Source organism: Amphiura filiformis, chromosome 16, assembly GCF_039555335.1.
Source record: "Amphiura filiformis chromosome 16, Afil_fr2py, whole genome shotgun sequence".
Lineage (NCBI taxonomy): Eukaryota > Metazoa > Echinodermata > Ophiuroidea > Amphilepidida > Amphiuridae > Amphiura > Amphiura filiformis.
In genome coordinates, this window is record NC_092643.1 from 63,709,269 (window position 1) to 63,733,825 (window position 24,557).

Consider the following 24,557-nt stretch of genomic DNA (forward strand, 5'->3'; position numbering starts at 1 on the left):
AGTATGTTCAGTTTCTTTGGTTTCTTCTTTGTTTGTTACTTCAGTTGCTTTGGTTTCTTTGCTTGTCTTGGTTACTTCAGTTGCTTTGGTTTCTTCTTTGCTTGTTACTTCAGTTGCTTTGGTTTCTTTGCTTGTCTTGGTTACTTCAGTTGCTTTGGTTTCTTCTTTGCTTGTTACTTCAGTTGCTTTGGCTTCTTTGCTTGTTTTGGTTACTTCAGTTGCTTTGGTTTCTTTTTTGCTTGTCTTAGTTACTTCAGTAGCTTTGGTTTCTGTTTGACTTGTCTTGGTTACTTCAGTTGCTTTGTCACTGATTAATTTAATAACCAGGCAGGTTTGGTTAACCCCAGAAGAACTGCTGACGGGGCTTTTTGAAGCTTTTTGAGATCCCAAAAATTTGGAATGGTCAAAAAGTTAGTGTCATAGCGCCATCTACGTCCGGTGTAAGAAAATGGCAGCCAGCCGTGCACTGATCAGGGCGGCCTTGGGCTCACAAAGTGGGATATTTTCTGCACGAAATCAAGTATGAATTCTATTTTTTGTTTTTGCAATAAGTAACTAAGAATATATGTAATGTATGTAAGAGGTGATTCTCAAACAAAGTGGGTCTGAATGTGTATAAAACGTCTAATGAGTGTCATTGTCCTAACTGTCATAACTGCAGAATTCGGCACCTTTTCTCACGCTGTGATCATATCATGTTTCAATGTTTGTACCCCATCAGACAGGGTCTAATTCTGCATAAAACCGGGCAACGTTATTTCTATAGATCTGCTGCGCATTCAAATTGCATTGTATTGCATCGTAATTTCATTTGTGTCTATGCTAATTATGTTTACACAACATGAACTCACGTGTTTTCAAGCATTTTTACTGTTGGGTCATGGACTAGAGCAGGAGGGTGAAAGTGCATATAGGAACAATGCCAAAAACTACGTCACGCCGGTCACGCTATTGTTCGACTTAAACTACATCATTCGCCATTTTGTAAATATTAACGCATGATCGTTGCTTTGAAGTTTCCACCGGATAGTCTGTGGATAGCGCAAGAGCATGCTTTGACCATGCGCAAAAAAATGAATATCATGAAGATGTTTAAGATTGATTCTTAGATGTTTCAAAAATTACCGTCATATTGCATAGATTCATCAAAGAATGGTTTGAAGTACTAACCTTATTTAGTAATTTTAAAAAATCGGGAGAATTTAACAAAATCAATGTTTTTACCTGTCGGTATTACAACTCGTGAAAAACATTAGTGATGTGCCTGGGTGACCTAATCTACTAACCTTTAACGCTTCCTCTATGAACTCTAACCCTCCTGCAATATGGCGCCTATTGTCTAGAGTTAAACTACATCATTCGGTGTGTTACGTAATAGCTACGATGCCTATCCCTTTATATCCCTGACTAGAGTGGTCGCACTCTTTTCGAGCTCCCGTTTTCGTGATCAATTTATTTATTTTTATCAACTTTGGCTTATTTTTCAAAATTGACCCTCCACAAGACATTTATTAGTACTAATGATTATTCTTAGCGAATTTTTTGGAAATTTTGGACCACTGGAGCTGTTTTTAATCAACTTTAAGTTTTCGCGCCAATTGGTGTTTTTAACTGTGTGTGGACACCTGTGTGAATATTTGCTGCGCCACCAACGAGTCTGATTTGGACAACGCTTTTGCTACCATCTTTGCGGCAGTATTCTACCATCATCCACCCTCCTTTTTAACCAGTTTTGGATGTGTTATTTTGCTGGTGCTGTTTGATGTGATTTACCAATTTTTATTAAGGATTCAGCTGTTGACTTTGTGTGAAATTTTTAACTTTGTGAAAGAGCCTCGGCTATTTTTATCTAACCGGCCGCCATGTTTTTATCGGGGATTTTATCAACTTCAACTCAACGTAAAAAATCAACTCAGGGGTCTTCAAATTATGTGAGGACTTCATGCATTGGTTTGTATTTCGCTGTACAGACGGGGACGCAGCTTGCTCAGCGTCTACATGATACCTGGAATGAGAGCCACGCCCATTACGGTAGGATCTTGCCATTTTATGATACAACTTTTGACCCAATCCAATTTAAATTTCATGAACTTGCAAACTCTTCGACCTCAGCAGTTTGCTATGTCGACTTCGCTACCCAAGTATTTGTGACCCAATGCAGTAGATATGAAATGCTTAAAATGAGAGGCTTGTACTTTGAGTAAACGTTTGGTATGTTGACGAACTCTCGCCTAACTGGCACTTTTATGGCCTTTAAATTCATGCTCATAATCCTGAGTGGTGATGTTGAAATTCAACCTGGGCCAACTAAATCAATCCCTCGTATCCCTGTACCATGTGTAGTGCGGAAGTGCGTGATTTACGATTGGGCCCTAGAATGTGACAAATGTAATCTGTGGTCACACATCCAATGCTGTGACATCTCCGAGGAAGAGTATGCTGATTTCCAAAATCAATCATCCTTTGTCTGGTACTGCCCTGGATGTGACTTCATGAATTTCAGCGATTCAATTTATCATCAGCTTATTGATGATGAAAACCGATTTCGTTTTTTGGATGAATTTAATTTATCTTTAGACTCTGACAATGACCTTCAATCGCCCTTTACTGGTGTCGAAAGTAGAAATATTGTGCCGCCTCAAAAGGGCAATGTTTCTACAAAGCCCAAGACTACGTAAACCCAAAGCCAAAGCAAATGGGACTAGCCGGCGTAACCTTGGTAAAAAGAATGTGGAACGTGAACTGAAGTTCATAAATCTGAATGCCAGGAGTCTACGAGGGAAGATTCCTGAATTTCATGCGCTCATCGATGAGCATAGACCAGATGTTATTTGTGTAACTGAAACTCATATTGACAGCACAATACCCACTTATGAAATACTTCCTGACAATTACAATGTCTATAGAAAAGACAGAAACCTTGATGGTGGAGGTGTAGCAATCGTAATTAAAAACAATATTGCCAGTCTACCATGTCTCAATTTAGACTCGGGCACTGAAATAGTGTGGGCGCAAATTTTGTTAACATCTGGTAAAACATTCCTTGTGGGGTGTTACTACCGTCCTCCCGATAGTCTTGTTGGTGCTTGAAAGACTTGGACGCCTCGCTTGAAAAAATTCCTCAGGATAACAGAAGTATTCATATTATCCTGAATGGTGACTTTAATTCCAAAACCATTAACTGGGGTGATGGTATTCAAACTGCCGAATCAGGTGAACTGTATCTTGTTGACATAGCCAACAAACACTTTTTGTCTCAGCATGTGTTAGAGCCCACTCGAATAACCGAAACAACGGCAACTATTCTGGATCTTGTGTTTAGCTCAATCCCTAGCAGCGTCCAAAATGTTGTGATTAAACCTGGGATTAGCGACCATGAAACCGTTGTGTGGTCAGTCAAAACAAATCCTAAACAGATGCCCAAACCACGGCGTAAGATTTACTGCTATGGCAAAGCGGACTTCGATGGTGTGCGATTGACATGAATAAGTGTAAACAGGACTTTTATGCAAATGACCCTAATACAAGGACTGTTAATGACAATTGGAACAAATTAAAGGAAGGACTTCATGGCGCAAGGGAGTCATTCATTCCTTCTAAGTTGTCTTCAACACGTGACGACCTTCCGTGGGTTAATGCTAAGATCAAACGTCTCATCAGAGCCAAAAATCGCATCCATAAAAAAAAAAAAAAAAGCTAAGCAGTCCGGGAAAGCTATCTTCTGGGAAAAGTTTAGAGTTGCCAGAAGAATTGTGAAACAGGAGCTCAAAAATGAGCATCAGCGTCATGTTGAGTCTGTCGTGGAGAATCTGCAAGAAAATCCTCGTGGTCTGTGGAAATATATTAGAAGTAAGCGCATGGAAAATCAGGGTGTGCCTACACTCAGAACCCAGGATGCTCAGCATGTCACCGACACGGACAAAGCGCAAGCTCTTGCTGACCAATTTAAGTCAGTCTTCACTGAGGAGGACTTGGATAAGATCCCTTTCATACCTACTAAATTACCGACTGTGGCTGATATCAACGTTACAACTGAAGGTGTGCTGAAATTGCTCAAGGAGTTGAACATTAACAAAGCAAGTGGACCTGACGACATCAGTCCCAGAATGCTCAGAGAAACAGCTGAAGAAATTGCACCAATTTTATGCGTGACATTTTCCAGCAATCTTTGGATTGTGGTGAGCTTCCGGAGGATTGGTTATTGGCCAATATTTCTGCTCTGTATAAAAAGGGATAAAGCTCTTCCTTGAACTACAGACCCGCCTCGTTGACTGCTGTGTGTAGTAAACTTCTTGAACATATTGTGCACTCCCATATCAGTCGTCATTTGGAGAGATTTAATATTCTAACACCAAAGCAACATGGCTTTCGAAAACATCATTCCTGTGTTACTCAATTGATTCTGTCTTCGCATGATTGGGCAAAAGCTGTCGACGCTGGTCACCAAGTGGACATTGCTATATTCGATTTCTCAAAAGCGTTCGACACAGTCCCGCATGAAAGACTGAAAGCCAAACTTCACATGTATGGAATTCGTGGGAAATTATTGAACTGGATCATCAGCTTCCTCACAAAAGGAAGCAAAGAGTTGTTACCAATGGTGCCAATTCTGAATGGGACAGTGTAGATCTCTGGTGTACCGCAAGGGACAGTGCTTTGCCCCTTATTGTTTTTTTTTTACATTAACGACATTACGGACAATCTGCAGTCGGAGATACGTCTTTTTGCAGACGACTGCATTTTATACAACATTGTTAAAAACACTGCTGACTGCGAGAAACTTCAGAAGGACATTGACCAACTTGACGAATGGGGTAAAAATGGCAGATGCAATTTAACGCGAAGAAGTGCTTTATTATGAATATGGGCAACAAAAGGGAGAAGCTGAGTTATAACTACAGGCTCCAAAATCAGACTTTAGGTTCAGTTGAGCATCATCAATACCTGGGGGTATTCTTATCGCATAAATACAAATGGGATCACCATTACAACCATACTGCAAAAAAAGCTAACCAGGTCCTGGGAATGCTGAGACGTAACTTGAGGGGGGTGCTCTAAATCAATCAAGAGCACCGCTTATCTGGCTTTTCGTTAGGCCGCTCCTGGAGTATGCTGCCAGCGCTCTGCGACCCTTATGAATCTAAGTATATCTACAAGTTGGAAATGCTCCCGCGCACGGCCTCAAGATTTGTTTGCAACAGTTATGACCGTCATGCTAGCGCCACTGACATGATTAGGGGATTGGAATGGGACACGTTAGAACACAGACGTGAAGCTACCAGACTTTTGCTTATGAAACAAATTCAATTGGGTGAATCAGCTATTCCGAAATCGTTAACTCCACCAGCAGTTAGAAGATCCCGCCGCTCAACAACTGGCAACAGTCAACAGCTAAACCAGACCCACTGTAGGACAGACGACTCAAATTTTCTTTTATATCCCCGGACAACCAAAGACTGGAACAAACTACCCGACAACATAATCAACAACAGCTCAATCAACTCTTTCAAAATCCAAGTATTAGATCACATCCGCAAAGAGCCCAATCTAGCCCATGACCACATTACCCTCACCGTGGCTCTACATGGACTACATAGTCTGTCGTCACGTACCAACGAAGAAGCAAATTCGCCGATAATAGGTGATCAAAAGCGATCGGAATGTTACAAAAGTACAGATCGCATTCAGCTTACTTCATATGAGATGATCTTTGGAAAAATACGGCATAATTTGTCTTGGTGTTTGCGGAATGCCATGCAGTAAAATATTAATACGCTATGCGGCAATTCATGATTGACAACTAACAATCGGCGTGTCCTTCGTATCCTCCACTGTCAATTTCTTATCCACTCACTAAGGCCCCGAACAATCGATTTTGAGTTTCCCGTCACATAATTTTTGAAAACAAGTGAGGTAACTTTTTCATTATTCATTATTCATTATTTTCGTGACTTTCATTATATGACAAAATGCGAGTGTAAAACACGTTGTTATTTACCGCTCACTCACTCATGTTTAACCAAAGATATAAACTTGCAAAGAGGCTGCAAGGTCAAAATTGATACCAATTCCTTTCTTTTTACTATTATTTTTCTTATTTATTTATAATTTTGTGTGATTTAAGTACAAATTATCCAGTTGACGTTGACATGCGATATCGTCCACTGCATGACAGTACGACCACTGTCGCTTATATCTTAATTGATATGTACATGACAAATCTTTAATACAAACGTCAGCAAAGTCCCATCAAATTGAAATCAAAATACGAAACAATTGCAATTCATGAATTGGTAAGTTTTTACAGCTCCACTATCGAATCTTGCGCCAACAAAATTAAAGGGAAAACCCCATGCGTACATGTTTTGTTGATGTTGAATACCGCATAGTTCTTGCAGCAATGTCATAAACACAACGGAGTTGAAATATATAATTTTTTGCTCTTTTTGTATATTAAATTTAATTAAAAACTATGTCGAATACTATTTGAAAATAAATAATTGATCAATCGGGACAACAAATATAAAATTAACAGTATTAATATATTTCTTTAATTACCACAAACAACGATATTGTGCAAAGTCACAAACAGCAGTGTACATGTAGAATAAAAAATCAGACATTGAGGGTACATGCCACAAAATAGCTTTCCATAGACTTTACGTGCAAAATAGGGGTCACGTTTTAGGCTATAAGTCGAGTTACGTCTTACTTTGAAATATATATTTGATATCATCTTAATCAAAACAAAATTCTGCATAACATATCTGAAAATGACACCATATTTTAGGTCTACTTTTTGAGAAAAATAGCGCTATATAAAAAGACCCGGTTTTCCCGTGTTTACGTCCGACTGCTAACCATGTTTTGACCTCGTGTGTTCATGCGCTCATCATCGTAAACATCACTCAAATTTTCGCGTTTTCTGTTCAAATTAGTAGAGATCACATTCACAAGTTCTAGCAAAACACGATTTGCAACACTAAAATTGTTAATATTGTACCGATTTTGCACATTTTTTATGCAAAGTTGGGACTATAGTCGTGATAAACTTTTACCGGAAACCGCTTCACATGCGGATTTAGTGGCATGCACCCTTGAAAAATATTTTTGTTCGACCGCATATTTCGTGCAACAGTGTCACAATAGAGCAGAGTTGAAATATATAAATTTTGCCATTTTTGTACAGTCAAATTAATGTAAAACGATACCAAGTACTATTTTAAAATATGATTGATATTAAATGAAAAGAAATCCAAAAATAACAGAATCAATATATTTTTTTTAAATTCGCACAAACATCACTATTCATTGTGCGATTTCGCGAACAGCACTGTAGAATCATTGATCTGCATGACGGCATTAATCTGTCAGTCCTGTATATGATACGCACGTGGAAAAGGACAGCGACGTCAACATATTTACAAAGCGTTGCTATAACCGGGCCTACAGGATCTAGGCTATCACTATCAGGCGCCAATCAACCGCCGCAATGAGTTTACTGCCGGTAGCGAAATCGATGTTTTGAATTTGATTTTTCCACTAAAATGCACGGATTTCATCGGTTTTTTTTCAAAAATGATAAGATTTTATTGTTATTTTTCGAAAATCGCAATAATGAATTCAAGTGCGGGCCCGAAAATGAAGTGCGGGCGGGCGACGGGAAACTCAAAATCGACTTTGCCAGGCCTAATCCTCACAAAAGCTTTGTGTTGATTATGTAATGTGGAGGCAAATTGCAATAAGTACAATGAAATAATGAGTAGGGCGGGCTCCGAGGCGGGTTTCTTCTTCATCTTACGTAACAGTATTGTTCTCCAAAAAACCCGGAAGCTTGTCGTTTGGAGCTCTAGCTGAAATACAGCAAGATAATGTAAGATAGTAAATGTAAACCTGTATTTTAGCTAGAGTATCTCGAAGCTATACCCCATGTACCGGACCTCAGGCATATTCACCTGGCAGGTCCATCTCAGTAAATTGGAACTCACTGCTCCGACCAGGAGTTATGTGCATACTTAGCCATCGGTGCGAAGAAATCGTTACTCCATAAAATGTAGTCCAATAATCAGACCCAGAACAAAATATTAATTTCTAGATTTCAGACATGATCCTGTTCTGGGTCTGAACTGTTTCCATATGAAATCTTGATGGCAAATTGGACAAGCACATGATTCTACGTGACAGCCTTTTAATCCCTATTCATGTTACGTGAATCACGCTATTGTGGACTGGTCATCCTTCTGATACTTGAGTGTTTGGACGTACAAGCGGAACGGTTTTTTGTCTACCTCTCTGTTTGTAAACAAACCAGGAGGTCGAAATCGTCCTCCTCGCCGAATACGATAGTCAGCGTAATAGTACGGCACAACATAAAATGATTATCATATTGAAAAATGATTGCAAATTACAGTACACATTTTGTAATCATTTTTCACTGCAAAATGTGATAAATGATATAAAAAAACACAGGTATTATAAAGCAATCACACTCACAAACGACATACAGGTTTCTAACTAAAGCGAGTATTTTACTCTATAGTAATGCATGCAAACATGCCAAAACAACACTGTCTGTCATGACTCATGGATAGTCCCAAGTGCTCTGAATCTCACGATAACACTCCGATCGCCATGCAATCTACGTTAAAAAAAAGAAAAAAAGTGCAGTGATTTATAGTGCGCACGCACAGGCACAACGCCTAGACGTTGATCCAAAAGCCTCAGCACACTTTACAGGTTGTCGCTGACCACTATGGCCCACATCATTCCATAAATTATTAAGGGGTACTACACTCTCCATAAATTTTGTCTATTTTTGCATTTTCTCAAAAACTAATAACACAGTGGTAACAAAAGTTATGTATATTATAGGGGCAAGAATCAATTACTACACTGGAATTTCAGTGACCCGAGACAAGCGGTTCGTTATTTATGATAAGAAATAAGGTACCACTAGGATGTACCTCATTTTCTATCATATATACTGAACCGCTTGTCTTGAATCACTGAAATTTCAGTGTAGTAATTGGATTCCTTGCCCCAATAATATACATAACTTTTGTTACTAGTTTGTTATCATTTTTGAGAAAAATGCAAAAATAGTCACAATTTACCACAGGTGTAGTACCCCTTAAACATTAACAATTCAGGGACTTTGCTGCTTCAAGAGCGCACACCCTAGACATACCATAACCATCGCAACCAGGATCAGCTCCCCGAGTTTCGTACGGGTTACAACGAGACAAATTAGCAGTGAGTTCCTTGTCCAGGGGAAGTTCAAGCTAACTCAATTTTTCCACGAGCGCATACTAGGCACCACAAGGGTTCGAACCCGCAACCTCTCGCACCATAGTCGAACGCCTTATCAATTGAGCTAACTTGACTGCTGTTTAGTGTAGTAGGCCAGTGGGACAAAGGAACCGCCACGTGAACGAGCTAACTCATGGACTGTGTACACTGCCTCTAACGCAAAGCTTACTTTTTGCGTTAGAGATCCGAGGTATATGGTTGTGGGTGGGGCTGCGGTGCATAAAGATGCACCGGCATATATAAACACTGATAAAATGCTTCATAGTTCACAAACACACTTTCATAAGCGCGTCATTATAAGCTTAATTCTATTGAGCCCTAGTGCCTACCTTTTTACATCTTCGATGCATACGATCCTGAAAATTTGAAGCAAATATAAGCTGATTTCTTCTGACTGCACAGGCGATGAAAAGATGGCAGAAATTAGCCTCAACCTGTGGGAGCATTTGACGCAGGTAAATGTTCTTGAATAATGACCATAATTGTCCATATTATCACGTGAGCTTACTTGACGTAACCTGACCTTAGACTGCTGCCCTCAGTCGTCAACCTGACCAACGTGAAAATGACCATTCCATTTGAAAATGGGTGAATATGGCTATGATGATGATGTGATGTCGTATAAATAATTGGTGAAGTACCCCCTCATGTTGGTTTCTACTTTAAGTTGGGCTTTTAATTGTTTGTCAAATATGGAATCGATGCATCCAGGCACTCTATAGACTATGCCATAGTCGAATTTTATTAAAAATATGTTATTAATAATCATGATGAACCCATTTCGTTGAACTCAAAATTATACTGATGTTTATTAAAATTAAAGTATTCAATAGTAAAATGGTCATAAAGAGTTAAAAATATCAGATGATTAGTGACAATAAAAGTAATTGAATGCAACATTATCTTGCATAATTATAATGGCTCACTTTCTCAAAATTTCTCAATACTGAACAATTCTGATTTTGGAATCTACCAGTTTATTGATAGCGAACCCCGAAAATCCGAATATGGACTTTGAATTTTAAGCAGAACTTTACCCCGGGACTTTGCTCTCTAAAAACACACTGTCAAGCATACTTGTTTATATCAGTCCATTAACCACAAGTACTAAGCATGGTATAGTACAAGACGCGCTAGATGTTTGATGAGAGATTAACTTTCAGCGTCAACACACAAAAGCGCCGCAAATACAACAGATAGTTGTGTACAGTGTAGTTAATGGTAATGGCGCGGGCCCGGAAGATTTAAACCATAGCGAGATATGGGCGACCAATCACAATGCAGATCCATTTAATGATGCATTACATCATGGCCAATTTTAGTTAGGCCAGAAATTGGCCTAACTCTCCATAGAGTCCCGTGTTAAAAATCTTAACCGCAAGGCAAAGTCAGTAGTCCACTTGTGAAGCTAACAAACAGAGGGAGTGCAGCGACTGAAAAGATCAGATACAGATGTGAAAATATATCAGTTGCACACAAATCAATGTAATAAAATGCTTAAAATGTAATAGCCAGAGTATGCAAAATGGGCAAGTGGACTACGGAGAAGTCTAGGCACTCTTTGACACCACCCTATTTCTCTTAATGGACTAATCCATCAGCACTCTCTTGCAAGATGACCTCTTCCCATCTCTCTGACCTTTTACTATGTGAAGTTAGCCGATCACCGAAGAAAATTGGAGGAATTTTTTTCAGAAATAGTGATGAAATACAATGTATCTACCTAAATGCACCTGAAATGGCACATATAACTGAGAATTACATCAACAACATGCATACCAGATTCATTCCAATAAGCGCTCAGGGCGCTTAACAAAGTTATTTTGGGTGGGCGCTTATTTTTTACCTGGTTTACCTAATTTTTTGTGAGGGGCGATTATTAGAGATGAATTTATGTATGTTATAAAAGGGCCCTGAGACGTTCTAGTGGCTTTTCTGATGTAGAAAATGTATTGCAAGTTTACACCGGATGTGTAGTCCTCCAGCTATTTCACTATATCAACATCTATCTGTGACTTCAACATTAATGGTACCCTTTAGCATGTTTAGCAAATTTAATATACCCTGGGTGGGCGCTTATTGGGGCATGGGCGCTTATTGGAATGAATATGGTAGTAACAATTGGTAGGTAAAACTATGTACAAGGAGGTATTTAAGGGGTATTTTAGAATTGCCTATTGTTATTACAATGACATTACGTAACGGTAAGCTTACATAATTTGTTTACCTAATCGATCTTCCATTCAACACGTAATGCGAGGGCATCTGTGAGCAAATTTGTTACTAGTGTTTCTCGAGTTAAAGGGCACCACGCTTGGCACTAATTGCTACAACTTGAGAACAAGTCCTCAAACATTCAAAATGTGTAGTTAGTACAACTGGGTCCATCTAGACGCTTGCTGTTCGTATCTCTGTGGTGGGAGAGCAAGTTGGTCATATGTCATGAACTGGGTACAAAAATATTTACACACTGAAAAATGACATAAACGTCACCAATATGCAGGGGTAGCGTTAAACCCCGATCGGGGGTGAATGACCCCCTATATTTAAAAAATATTAATTTTTCACCCTCCATATATTGGGAATGTGCAAGCTCGGGGGTGAACTCTGACCCTCTACTTTTGGACCTTACTCCTACCCCTGACTACACTGCAAAATATTTTTCACCCCGAGATTTAATTTCACCCCATGTATTTGGATTTTCTGCAAGCTCGAGAGTGAAAAACACGGGAAAACAACCCCCGACTTTCGGGCCTTAATGCTACCCCTGCCAATATGTACTGAAGTAAGCATAACTTTTCTCAATTGTAATATCACAACAAATACTAAATGAATGTGGAACACACAGAGGAGATTACAAAACAGAAAAACTCCCTAACTGACAAAAGAAATGTTCTGTTTATTTTAAAACCATTGAAGGCAAAGCAAAGCAGCTGAAGCATGCATCCAATTAATAACATTTGTTATTTATTTTCTCGGTTTTGGAGTGTCTTTGGACCTAATTTAAACTGCTAGAATCACTCATGGTTTACAAAAAAAACAGAAAAAGAAAAGAAAAGTAGGCCCTAGTGTTTTTAATAATAATATGCAAATTAACAATCTGTGTTCATGTCATACTCTATTAATGATTTCAAAATACATTGAATTTGTATCCATTTTGAAATCTTTAATAGGGTATGACATAAACCAATTATAACTTATACATGTATGCATATTAAAAACACTTACGGGCCTATTTTTTCTTTCTTTTTTTAGTGAACCATTAATGATCCTAATATTTAGCTCTAGGTCCAAGGACGCGAAAAAAGAAATAACTTACCAAAAAATAAATTTATGTTTAAACGATTAGTGATATTCCTAAACGGATAGTGCATTCGCGGTCGGTATCCATGTAACCCCTCACATCCTTAATTAGCACCCACCCACCCCTATAAACACACCATTCAATCCTTGCATTGTATGTCTGAAAATATAGTTTCTCAACATCAACTAAAAGTTGGGACCAATTAAGGTACACATTTGAGCAGTTTTGAAGAGTGATGTTAACTTTGAATTGATTCCATTTGTATGATAGGTGGCAAGGCTAGCATGGAACAGCCGTCTGTACTGTACCAGCACGGCCAGCAGTAGTACCACCCCAGGTACCAGCACTACCAGTGCCAGCACTACCAGCAGTAGCACCGCCTCTAGTATCAACAGAAACACTGCCTCAAGTACTACCAGCACCACCCCTACTACCAGCACCACACCTAGTAGCCCAATACCAGAGGCCAAGGCCAAGAAAGCTGAGCTACACCAGCATCCTGTCCTGAGTCTCCCGCCAGAGATGGATCGCTTCAAGGACCGCTTCATCCCTATCTCACGGAGATCCCTAGTTGGGCAGTTGATGCAGAAGGAAAACTTCTTGACCACTGCAGAATGTAAGCGGTTTGAGGAATTTGCTGTGGCTTTGGACAGTGCTATCGACCACCAGTTTCATGGTGTGCTATCCGAGCTGAAGGTATGGATTTAGTCTGTTTGTGTCAACCTAGATGTTGGACAAGGGGTTCACAATTATTGTTCTATTATTATAGTTCTAGTGGGTTGTGACCAGTGTCCAAAATGAGGAAAAATGGAGGTTGTCCTGAGGACAGCATAGATTCTGCTTGTCCTTAAAATATTTCACTTGTAATTTGTGATATTTTTGGGTGCAAAAAAGTCGCTATTATTTAGGAAACCTGTGCTTGCTTGCTTCTAAACTCAGGTATAATAGTCTCAGCTTCTAAATAAGCCATTCTGATCATGGAGATCTTGATCACTGGTACCATCAGTTAACTAAACTCAGTGAAATGGCTAATTAAAACATTCAGAACTGAACATGCTGAACAATTTTGGAGGTAAAATACAGTAGTTGTCCGTCGGACAAGTGCATGGCTCATCATGGTTGTCCTCAGTGGTTTTTGGATAATTGGATAAGTGCTTATTCCAAACACTGGTTGACTATAATTGGGGTTGCCAGTGCAAAAACTTAAAAGTCTATTTTCGACTTATGGGTCATACTCCAAAATAAAATAGTTGGACTTAACAAGTGCACAGTCAATCTGAAGTTGAGGTCTACCACTCACTTAATTCTGGAGCCCACTAGTAAAGGTCAATTTTAATGCCCACCACTCAAACTCAAAGAATATGCATTTTTTTTTAAATGAATGTATCCCATAAAGTGTCCAGTAATTGGTAACATCGAAATATCCTAAGTACGTTTGTGTCAATTTCCACCTCTGACATGAGTACAAATTTATTCAAAACACATTTGGCCTACTTTAAAAAGAAAATCAGCCATGAATGATCCTAGCATTTATTTAGCTCTAGGTCCAGTAACACTCCAAAGCCGAAAAAATAACTTAAAAAAAATAAATTTGAAATTGAGTATAGTTCCACTCCCACCCCCAATTTTGAAAAATGTTCACCCAAAAACGGGTGGGACTATACTGAGTCAGTACGGAAAGTCAAAAATTTTTTTTTTTTTTTTACGTTTTAATGTTTAAACGGCCAATTTTTTACTGTTTAAACATTTATCCCATTTTGCGGAAATCGACAGCCTTAGTAAACCTAGTGCTGTCTACTAACTAGGTGAAAACATTCAAATACCTGTTGAACTCTTTCTTTGGGTGTATCTTAAAACTATTTTTAGATGCGAACGCTGACATCATGTTTGGAAACAGGAAATTAAACACGATTGCTTCACTTTTATTTTTGGTGTTTGCTTCCAATTCAGGTGTTGTTTGACCCACTGAATCCAGATAGGGATACCATCAGCATGTCCAGAAAACTACAACCCAGAGAGAGGGCAGACAATGAGTTCTGGCTGCTCCAGAAACTTGGCTCAGTCATGGAGAAGGCAAACTTCCATGAGCTACCTAAACATGTAGTAACCAAGGCACTCTCTGAACATCTGGCAGGGGAAGGAGTGAGGGTAAGTTATTGTCACTTTTTGTGACTTTTACAAGTTCTGATGGCTCTAATTATATTGTGACAGTCATGATGTTGAAATGAATGCTAACCTTGAGCCTAAACATGTAGTAAGCAAGATGTGTTATCTGGACATCCAGGCAAGGAATGTGGGCAAGTTGATTGTTGCTTTTACATTTGAAGACTTCTACAGAATTCTCGTTGCGGCAAAAAAACCCACTTTTTTTACCGCATGTTCGTTTTTCATGTGAGAAATATAGAAAAACATATTTTCAAGCAAAAAATTATGACAACATTTTTCTCACACCTTTTCTTTACAAGCATTATGAAATCATAAAACATCTGATGAATGTAAGTAAATATTCATTGAAAATCAATGTACAGTTTTCGTGTTACCTACTCTGCACTGATTTGACAATAAATATTTGTGATTTGCGGCAAGTCAGATAAGATTTCTTACACTTCCCTCAATGCATTTCATACTGATTTGCTGTTCATTGCAACATGGGTCGATACCAGAAATACCTTTAAACCAAAATCTGGATGTGCTCTGTTAATTGAGGTATTGTTGACCAATCTTTTCTGGGCATATTCATACAACTTGATTGTAAAAATAAGAAAAATATATCACACTTCAGGTAACCTACAGGAAACAACTTTCAACATTTAGAGAATAAACGATGGGAATTTTTGTTTTTACTATACTCTACTGTGTGATAGACAACAGGCAGGTCCAATATTTTGAGTAGTGGATGCCGGCGCATACATCATCAATTTATTATGAGGGGATTATAAAAGGCAGCTATTTTATACATTCTACTGGATTATGATGGTGTTGCACTGTGCCCATGAGTTGGACCAATCCCTTGTGTATTGCGCTTGAGAAAATAAATTGTTATGTTTGTCTACCATAATGGGCTATTCCATTTGATGTCTGCCATACCCTTGTGGACACTTAAGAAAAGTCTTCCACAGAGGGAGTAAGATTTTTATTTTGAAACTCATACTCCCCCTATGTATGGCTTTACCCATATCTTCTACAACTGTATTTCAAATGGAAGTTAACCCGATTGCCTATTCTATTCGAAACACACACCCCCTCTGTGGAAAATTCTAGCTACATCTTCCACAGGGGGAGTGTGGATTTCAAATGAAATAAGCCAATGTCATTCATTACAGGTGAGTGTGAACCAGAATAGCTATGATGTACTTCACTTCTGGGCACTAGGAAGGCATCTACCTGACCCAAAGACACCATGGTATCAATCACTACCAGTTAGCCTCTTCTACCGCATCATTAAACGTCCAGGTCCTCCTCCTGTTGAATACTACAGACGTGTAGTAGTAGCCGTGAGGTCCAAAGGTTACAAGAAACTCATACTTAAGATGTTCAAAGAGATACCTACGGGGGCCTTAGAACACTTGTTGCCCGACGGCAAGATCAAAATGAGCAAGTTTGATCAGAGTTTTCTGGCGTCGACCATAGCAATAGGTAGTCTCACAGTTCTAATCAAAGGAGTGACTTTCTTAGCCGACATCAATGTACAGTGGACACTTATTGTAGCTAGCATCACCGGTGTGCTCGGGTTACGAGCTTGGAATAGCTACAAGAACAGACGCACAAGGTATCTGAGTGAGTTGCAACGTACGTTGTACTTTAAGAACATTGCCAACAATAGAGGTCTTATAACTTTACTGGTGGATCGGGCACAGGATGAAACATTCAAGGAAGCATTGTTAACATACACGTTCCTGTTGACAGAGAGACCACCATCTCATCTTACTGATACGGAGGGCAAAGATGTCTCACTACCTGTCACATTAGGTAAGATATAATAATTATTCTCCGGGAGTGGTGGTGTGTGAAATACTAAGAAAGTAAGATAGATTGTTGTGAAGTTCTGATTTACTAGAGTTGGCGGTTGGTTTCTTTGCACACAATAGAAGCTAACTGACAACCTTAGCTGAACTTCTGGAAATACTGATCTCAGCATCTCACCCACCATTACCCAAAATTCATTCCAAATTATTTGTGCAAATATTTTGTTGAGTGCAGATTAAAGTTTAAAAGCTATTCTTAGTCAGTGGGAGTGGTCTATTACGTAGACACATAATCTGATTGAACAATCACATGATTTTGGGCCATAAACGTGTAACACGCTCATAGAGGTGCCCGTATATATCGCGTTGTAATACTCGCACGTGCTAGCAGTACGCGCAACAAAAGATGTGAAGTTGTAAACAAGTTTCGTTCATTTTAGAAAAAGGGGAGTTTTTATGACGGTAACTTAATTTTTGCTTTAAAAATAGTTTACAGTTTAACCAACTAAGAATGAGAATAAACGATAGGAATTTTTATTTTGACTATCCTCTACCTATGATAGACGACAGGCAGGTCCAATATTTTTATCGTAGTGGATACTGGCTGCGCAGGCATCCACTACTCAAAATATTGGACCTGCCTGTTGTCTATCACACGGTAAAGGATAGTCAAAATAAAAATTTCTGTTGTTTATTCTCTAATTGTTTGCCTTTGCCATCCATCAGAAGTTTGATATCTCATCCCACTATCTGTCTTTCTATCAGCCTCAGTGTCTTGTGCCCAGCCAAGGCTTCCATTCTGTCACATTCTTTGTCCACCCAATATCTTTTGATCTTGCAAGATGGCCAGCTGGATTCCAGTGCATAATGATCACCTTGGGCCAATGAATATTGATAAATTCTCTATATGTTTTTCCTTTATTTCCCTCCCCATTACAATAGGTGGAATATCTGGGACAACTCTAGAAAAACGAGTAGAAAATTGGGTGTTCCAGAAGAGTGGTGCCGTCATTGAGTTTGATTGCTCCAATGCGGTCAAGCTTCTCACCAGCTTTGGCATGCTACGAGTCGATGGAGACGACACCCTCAGCGTAGTCAACATAGACGCAGCCGTCAACGCACTTCCACTACCTCCAGTATCCATAGCAACAAAAGCAGAAGAGGAGACAGAGCTAGATGATTGCTACCATCAGGTGTTTATGGAGACAGATGATCAGTATAAGAAGGAGGAAAAGAAGAGGCGACAGACAGGGTGGAGATGAAGGGATATAAACAACTTATAAAAAATGTTATGTGTATAGAATAAATTTTATAACGGTGCCAATATTCTCCTGCATGTTATTGCAAAACAATACTTTTGTAATAATTGATAATCTTGCATGTTAAAAAATTAAATTTTATTTGTCAGTCCTGCAGTGACCTTTTGGAAAAAGTCCGCTTTTTAAGGGTGCAATCATATATACTAAGTAATCAGATTAACATAGAACTATATTTTTGTTGTGCAGCCTTGTACATTAATCTTGGTATCTAGATCATTTTCTATAAAGACCAGACTCCAACATATTTGTGTGGCACTCCTTGGCGAACAAAATAGTGTACCTCCTGATAATTTAGCCATTCTGTGTGTTACACTCAGCACTAATCATCTTTGTAATCCTTTAGCTTAATACTCTGCATGCTAGCCATAGGCTTCAGCATAAAAAGTCCAAGTTTTGGTATATTTTCTTAAAATACTAATAGCCAATCTCAAGAACCACTGAACTAATACTAGGCTTGTTTGTACTCATTTTAATGCATTTTTCCTGCTGATTCCAAATGTGATCATGGAAATTTACAATTCTGAAATTTCAAATTAAAATATTTAAAAAAAAATTGTTACGACAAAGAGAGAGTTAAAGATAGCAAGAGCAAGTATCATTTTATGTTGAGCCTTGAACAATAAATGTAGGAGGTACACTATTTTGTGGCCCCATACAATAATCCAATATGGCACATTTTACCATAGCATTTTAAGCACAGGGCTATTGGAGATCGCAATCTCTAATATAACCTTGAAACTTCTACATTGTGACATTGTTTTAGACCATGAAACTATACACTCTATCACACAATGCAGTGGTCCATGCTTTGAGTGTGGGCAGTGGTATTTGATGTTGTAATCTCAATTCAAGGAGTGTGAAGATAGCAAAGAGATTAGACCCAAAGAGAACTGACTCCGCCATGTTTGCATCTCGCATGGAGGGCAAAGTACTAATAGTGTACCTACCGATTATTTTGCTTTGTGCTTGGCAAACTTCAATTTGAAATATTCCATTTTTTTTTTGTTATGCACATAGGGTACGCTAATCACTATAATGAAAGACAAAGATAAAGAGAATTTATCGCGCCTGACGTCATCTGTCAATCAAACTCGAGCACGGTTTGTTTACAAGTGTCGTGATGATGACTTGCTGAACGCGGATTTATAACGGGCGCCTTATTGTTAATTTTGCACCTTTCGACATGCAAACCATCTCAAAAGTTAGGTCTTTATAGTAGGAAACTTTCTTTGGTGAAGGCACCATGTCCACAATGCCTAGAAAAGCTGCTTTTGCCTTGTAAAAGCACGGACTTTTTCGCCATTTGCTGCTATTCCTTTTCTCCGATCAGCACCAGATAGATCGGTCTTCCTTTTACGCGCTGATTAACCTGTGTAAACCAATGAAGGATCGTAATTGACAGTGACATTAGACGCGATAAATTCTTCTTATCTCTGTCTTTAATTATACATGCGCAAACATTTGTAATGCTCAATTTCATAGGTGCATCTATGGTTATGGAGTTTTGCCGATACATGTTCCAGGTGCACTATTTTTGTCTTCATGCATGATAAACCAATATGGTGGATTTACCATTGTGTTATGATTCTGAGTTGATTCTTTTTGGGTTTAATCTCTTTGGAAGATGGTCAATACTGAAATTAGGTTGAATTGACACTACCCATAATGCATCTGCAAATAACAAAGTTGTATATTGCAAGGATCTATCAGTGGCGTACTGGCCAAAATTTCAAGGGGATGAAAAATGACAAAATCATCGCTGACCCGCTACCGGGATAATTTTACCAGGACAAAAGTGTGCAACATGTATGTAATTTTAATGAGGATAATTGTTGTCTAAAACATGCTAACACTAAAATAAGGAAGATGCCCATTACAAATGTTGGTCACTATTGTATTTTGAGCCATGGCAAAAATTGCAACTTGCCCCCTGCCTCTTCCCCCCCTTCCCCCACTTTTGGGAGCCAGACATTGTTAGCATTGATGTTGTCATTTGTTGACTGATCAATGTTATAATAAAAATTGACAATTATGCTACATCTCACTTCAAAAAACATTACATTTTCTCTTAAAAATCTATTCCTATTCTTACTTTCAAATTAGTATATTTTGATGTTCTTACAAAGCAATAACATAATTCAACCCTAAGCACTGCATGCAGTCTGTGTTAGTTCTGTTTGTATCTTGCTATGTGGAATTAAAATTAGGTGTGCAGTATAAATTTAAATATATCCTAACAGAAGCATGCTAATTGTGTTTTGTTCACTAAATTGTAATTGTAAGATGATAAAAATCATGATATAAAGTTCAGTTTTGGTTAAACGTGCTTATGCTTGCATCATAAAAGTGGATTTTGTTTTTGTTTCTTTTTTCGCGCGCTACTTCTATGACAATTTTTACTGTTTTCTTGCGCAAGTCTATGTAGGATATTTGAAATCAGTCTTGCTCTTTTTAAAAAGAACAAAAAAAAGCAATATGTTTGAAAATCATTTCAGTGGAAAGAAATAATCTTTCAAAAAATAAAATGTAATTCCCCTTTTGCAAATGTATCGACTATATAGTTTGATCAGCTCGTAATAGGCGGGAAATGTTAGTCTTTTACCACTACGCCGAAAAGTAGACCCATGTTTAAAGTTCTATTAGTTGACCTGTCTGGTCTATATTTTATGTGTTAAAGAAAGTAGAAAAAGTATAGGACTTGAATTAATAATTTGTGATGCTTCTGGCGAGATGCCATAAGACAATTCTCAAAATTAAATATTTTGATATTAATCCGCGATGTTATAAGGCCCGCCGATTACAAGCTGATCAAAGTATATTTGGTTTAGCAAAAACATTAGCACCAGCCAGCCAACCACTAAACCATGTCAGCCATGTAGCTGCCCCACCCAGCCAGCATAATTGAGTCTTGTCTTTCATGAGTATCCTAAAACTTTTTTGATGTCTCTTGATGTATTTTTCTTGATCCAATGGCCTCTTCCATTTGAAATCTGTCATACTCCTGTGGAAGATTATGAAAAGTTTTAAATGGAATTGTCAAGGGTTAACTATTTTGAAACCCATACTCCCCCTGTCTATGGTTTTACCTATATCTTCCACAACTGGAGTAAGTATTTCAAATGGCCAATTGTTTATACTATTTGAAACTTGTACCCCCTCAGTGGATGACTTAAACTAAATCTTCCACAGGGGGAGTGTGGATTTCAAATGGTATAGCCCAATATGCAGATGTCTTTAAAACTTAAGCAAACAACTCATGGAAACTAGTATCATTTATTGGAGATAGCCGCATGTATACATAATATTTGAGAATAAATTGATAATGTGTGATAAAGTGATGAAACCCTATCTGTCAAATTTTGCAGAGAACTGAAACAAAGTATTGGAATTCAGTTTGTATTGTAGATTCTAAGTGATGGACAAAAGTTGACAAAATGTGATTCCATCGGGCCAAAAGGGGCAATTTTGACAATTAAGATATTATTTTCATCAACTTGCACAATAACCAAGTGTGCTAATGCTGAAATTATATATCCCTGGCATATTTGATTACAAAGACAACTTTTGGTATTAGGACCTCTACAGACTTTTTAGTTGATAATTCGATGTAACTGGTCATGTCCAGTAATGTTTAACTTCTAACAAATGTTTGATGACATAAAATCGATTTATATATTTCCACCAGACATTCTACATATCGTCAGTCTGCTACGCTAATTGCCCAAGTCATTGTTTGTAATTTTGAGAACAAAGTACAAAATATGGTTCAAGCATGCATTTAAACATATTTATTCACCAATCTTTGCACAAGAACAAATGATAATGATACTAATAAAATAAAATGATACTAATAAAAGGGAATAATCTGAAATAATTAAGGTGAATACCTAACTGATCCATGCTTGAACCACATTTTGTTCTTTGTTCTCAAAATTACAAAAAAATGACTTGGGCAATTAGCGTAGCAGGCTGACGATATTATTGATTTTACATTCATCAAACATTCGTTAGAAGTTAAACATTACTGGAAATATAGGGTCCACAACGAAAAATATTTTACAAAATGTAAAAATGTATGTATAGCCCTATTTGTTTTACACATGTGGACCAATTTATAGCGCCACACATCATTATGCTCAGTCACAATGGTTAATTGTGTAAGAAAAGAGGCTGTTTTAAAAGTTGCACCTGAGTCCGTAGCAGTCTGTAACGCATGAATAGGCCTGACCTTCTGTATTGTTTGAGAGCTGATTCCTATGGACTCGGATGCAACTTTTAACACTGTTTAAAATGGTCTCTTTCTTTATATAATGAACCGTTGTGACTAAATGCAAAGACGTGTGACACTATAATTTGGTCCATGTGTAAAACAAATAAGGCTACCCAAACCTTTATACACGTTTGCATTTTGTCAAATATTTTTTGATTTATTTTAAAAAGTATTTAGGGGGGACTTGTAGAACATATAGAATATAGAATGGGAATAGATTTAATAACAAAGACATGCTACATCAAATCTTAGTATCAAGACAGGGATTATACAGCTTATGGAATAAAGCCATCTAATCCCTCAAATATAGTCTTGACAATAGGCTAATTTGGTATAGCCTTAAATCAAACGATACACCTGATTTTCTTGAATTATATATTTGGGGAAAGTAATGAACTTTGTTCAGTGAAAACATTTTGTTGCAAGTGAGCCAATATATGGATATAAAATGTATATAATTAAAAAAGATTTAAAGTCAAATATTGACTTGGATTGCATTTTATTATGAATAAACTTGAAAATCTGATTAATCCAAAAAATGTTTCTTGTGTGATTACTTGTGTATTAAATTTATTAATAGTACGGTGAATTGCTCAATAAAAAGTTGTCTGATTTTGGCCAAATATTAAAATTCAAGGTGCTTGACCAGAATTACAGCCTCAACCCCCACCCTCATATTGTGGTGTCAGGTGAAATCTCATAACCCCAGTGAATTTGATTTGAACAAAACATGGTGTTCAGCCTGGAAGTCATGTTCTTTTCTATGGGCCACAATAATGCACATTGTTTGCTAAGTAACATAATCCAATTACAGCTGGAACTCAAAATTTGTAATAACAACCCGAGGTAGAAAACAATGTGTTACCATTGGACCATGATCTGATCACTTGGTTTATCCTTAGTGTATTGAAAAAGCACAAAATACTAATAGGATTAGAGTTAGGGTTAGGATTATTGTTAGGATTTAGGGTTAGGATTAGAGTTGGGATTTGTTTGGTATTCTCTCACACGAAGGATACACCGATCACTTGTTTTAGTTTCTATCTGGCACTATTTTCATATTTTGAAGTTTGGACAATTTGTGACCAGCTCCATCAAAACCCGGAACAAGTCGCCAGACACTTTTTTGAGTTATAGGTGACATTCCCATTTAAAAAAAAATCAAATTTTGGAATTCTTAATTTTATGGTATTTGTGGGACTTTCAAATCCTTGAAAGTACTTATTAACAGTTGAACTCTGATAATCCCTATTCCATCCCATGTTTGGCAGAAAACTAATTGGTCTATTACTCAGAAACACAATTTGGCAAAGATATCAAGGTATCATTAATTTACAAAATTACCCATATCTTGCTATGTATTAATGCTATGTATATAATTTTGGTATCATTTTCAAGCTTATTTTTATTCAAATCATGAAATATCAAAAATGCAACTTGTTCCTGGTTTTGTCAGAATGGGTCACATTTATGGTTTTATTTGAACACTTTACTGTCAGTCATCTTTGATTAAAGGTACAGAAAATGTTTTTATCCCATCTATTAAACAGTCCTAGATCACTGCCAAATATGGAAAGTACTACCTTTGACCTTGGCTGTGCAGCAGCAGCATTTTAATGCGAAACTATAATACACACCACGAAATCTTATTTCAATGGCTAAAATAGGTTTGATCCACATAAATGACTAGAGAGGACTTGCTTGCTTTTGGATACATTTTGACCATATTCATTGAAATTAACTAAAAAGTTCTGCAACTGGTGCAGACACTCCGAAATCGGAGTAACTTCATATCATGAATGTCATACCGTGGAATCATGCTGATGGGGATCGACGGGTACCGTGTGAACAAACTAAAAAATAGCGCAGGTACCGTGTGAACAAACTCAAAAATAGCGCAAATAGCGTGAGCATACACATAAGAAACTTTGCGCCCAAGATGAGCGATGTCGCCAGATCTGAACGCTGTACCGGCATCAGCTGAATTTGAGTATGCTTACAGGGCACAGGCATGAAAAATTCCAATCTGTGTTTATTAATCTATGATGATAATTAAGTTAGGATAAGGGTGGATAAGGATAGGGTGTGTGTACTGGATACATTATACACACCTTGGCTGTGCTTGTGAATTTGCTGGTATTGTGTAATATTAACCCAGTGCAGCCATTGCCCTCCGTAGGAGGGTATTGTTGTGTAATCTTCCAAATTTGGTACTGTTTTAGACTGATTCAATTCCTTACTTTTTCAGCCACTGAACTACAAGAACACACATCACATAACAACAAGTTCATATACTAATAGTCTCTAGTATTTTATTATTACTTCTGCTTTGTATCTTTACATAGTTATACATAATATGTATTTGATAAATAACAGTAATGTGTAGACTA

The 24,557-nt window shown here is 37.8% G+C and overlaps 1 protein-coding gene across 1 annotated transcript; it reads left to right on the forward strand.

The window, feature by feature from the left end:
* The first annotated feature begins 441 nt into the window (after positions 1-441).
* On the forward strand, positions 442-22,699 carry LOC140136333 (transmembrane protein 143-like). The gene is made up of 5 exons (XM_072158059.1): positions 442-520; positions 12,884-13,309; positions 14,564-14,761; positions 15,937-16,582; positions 17,521-22,699. Exons 1-5 carry the CDS (start codon positions 449-451, stop codon positions 17,838-17,840), a joined length of 1,662 nt encoding a protein of 553 aa, XP_072014160.1. The 5' UTR covers positions 442-448; the 3' UTR covers positions 17,841-22,699.
* Positions 22,700-24,557: the final 1,858 nt, after the last annotated feature.

What these genes read in the sequence shown, in the direction of transcription:
- LOC140136333 (XM_072158059.1), top strand. Translation starts at nt 449, where the DNA reads ATGGCAGCCAGCCGTGCACTGATCAGGGCGGCCTTGGGCTCACAAAGT. An exon ending in GTGTGCTATCCGAGCTGAAG is followed by an intron (nt 13,310 to 14,563) that starts GTATGGATTTAG and finishes CTTCCAATTCAG; the next exon opens with GTGTTGTTTGACCCACTGAA. An exon ending in TGGCAGGGGAAGGAGTGAGG is followed by an intron (nt 14,762 to 15,936) that starts GTAAGTTATTGT and finishes CATTCATTACAG; the next exon opens with GTGAGTGTGAACCAGAATAG.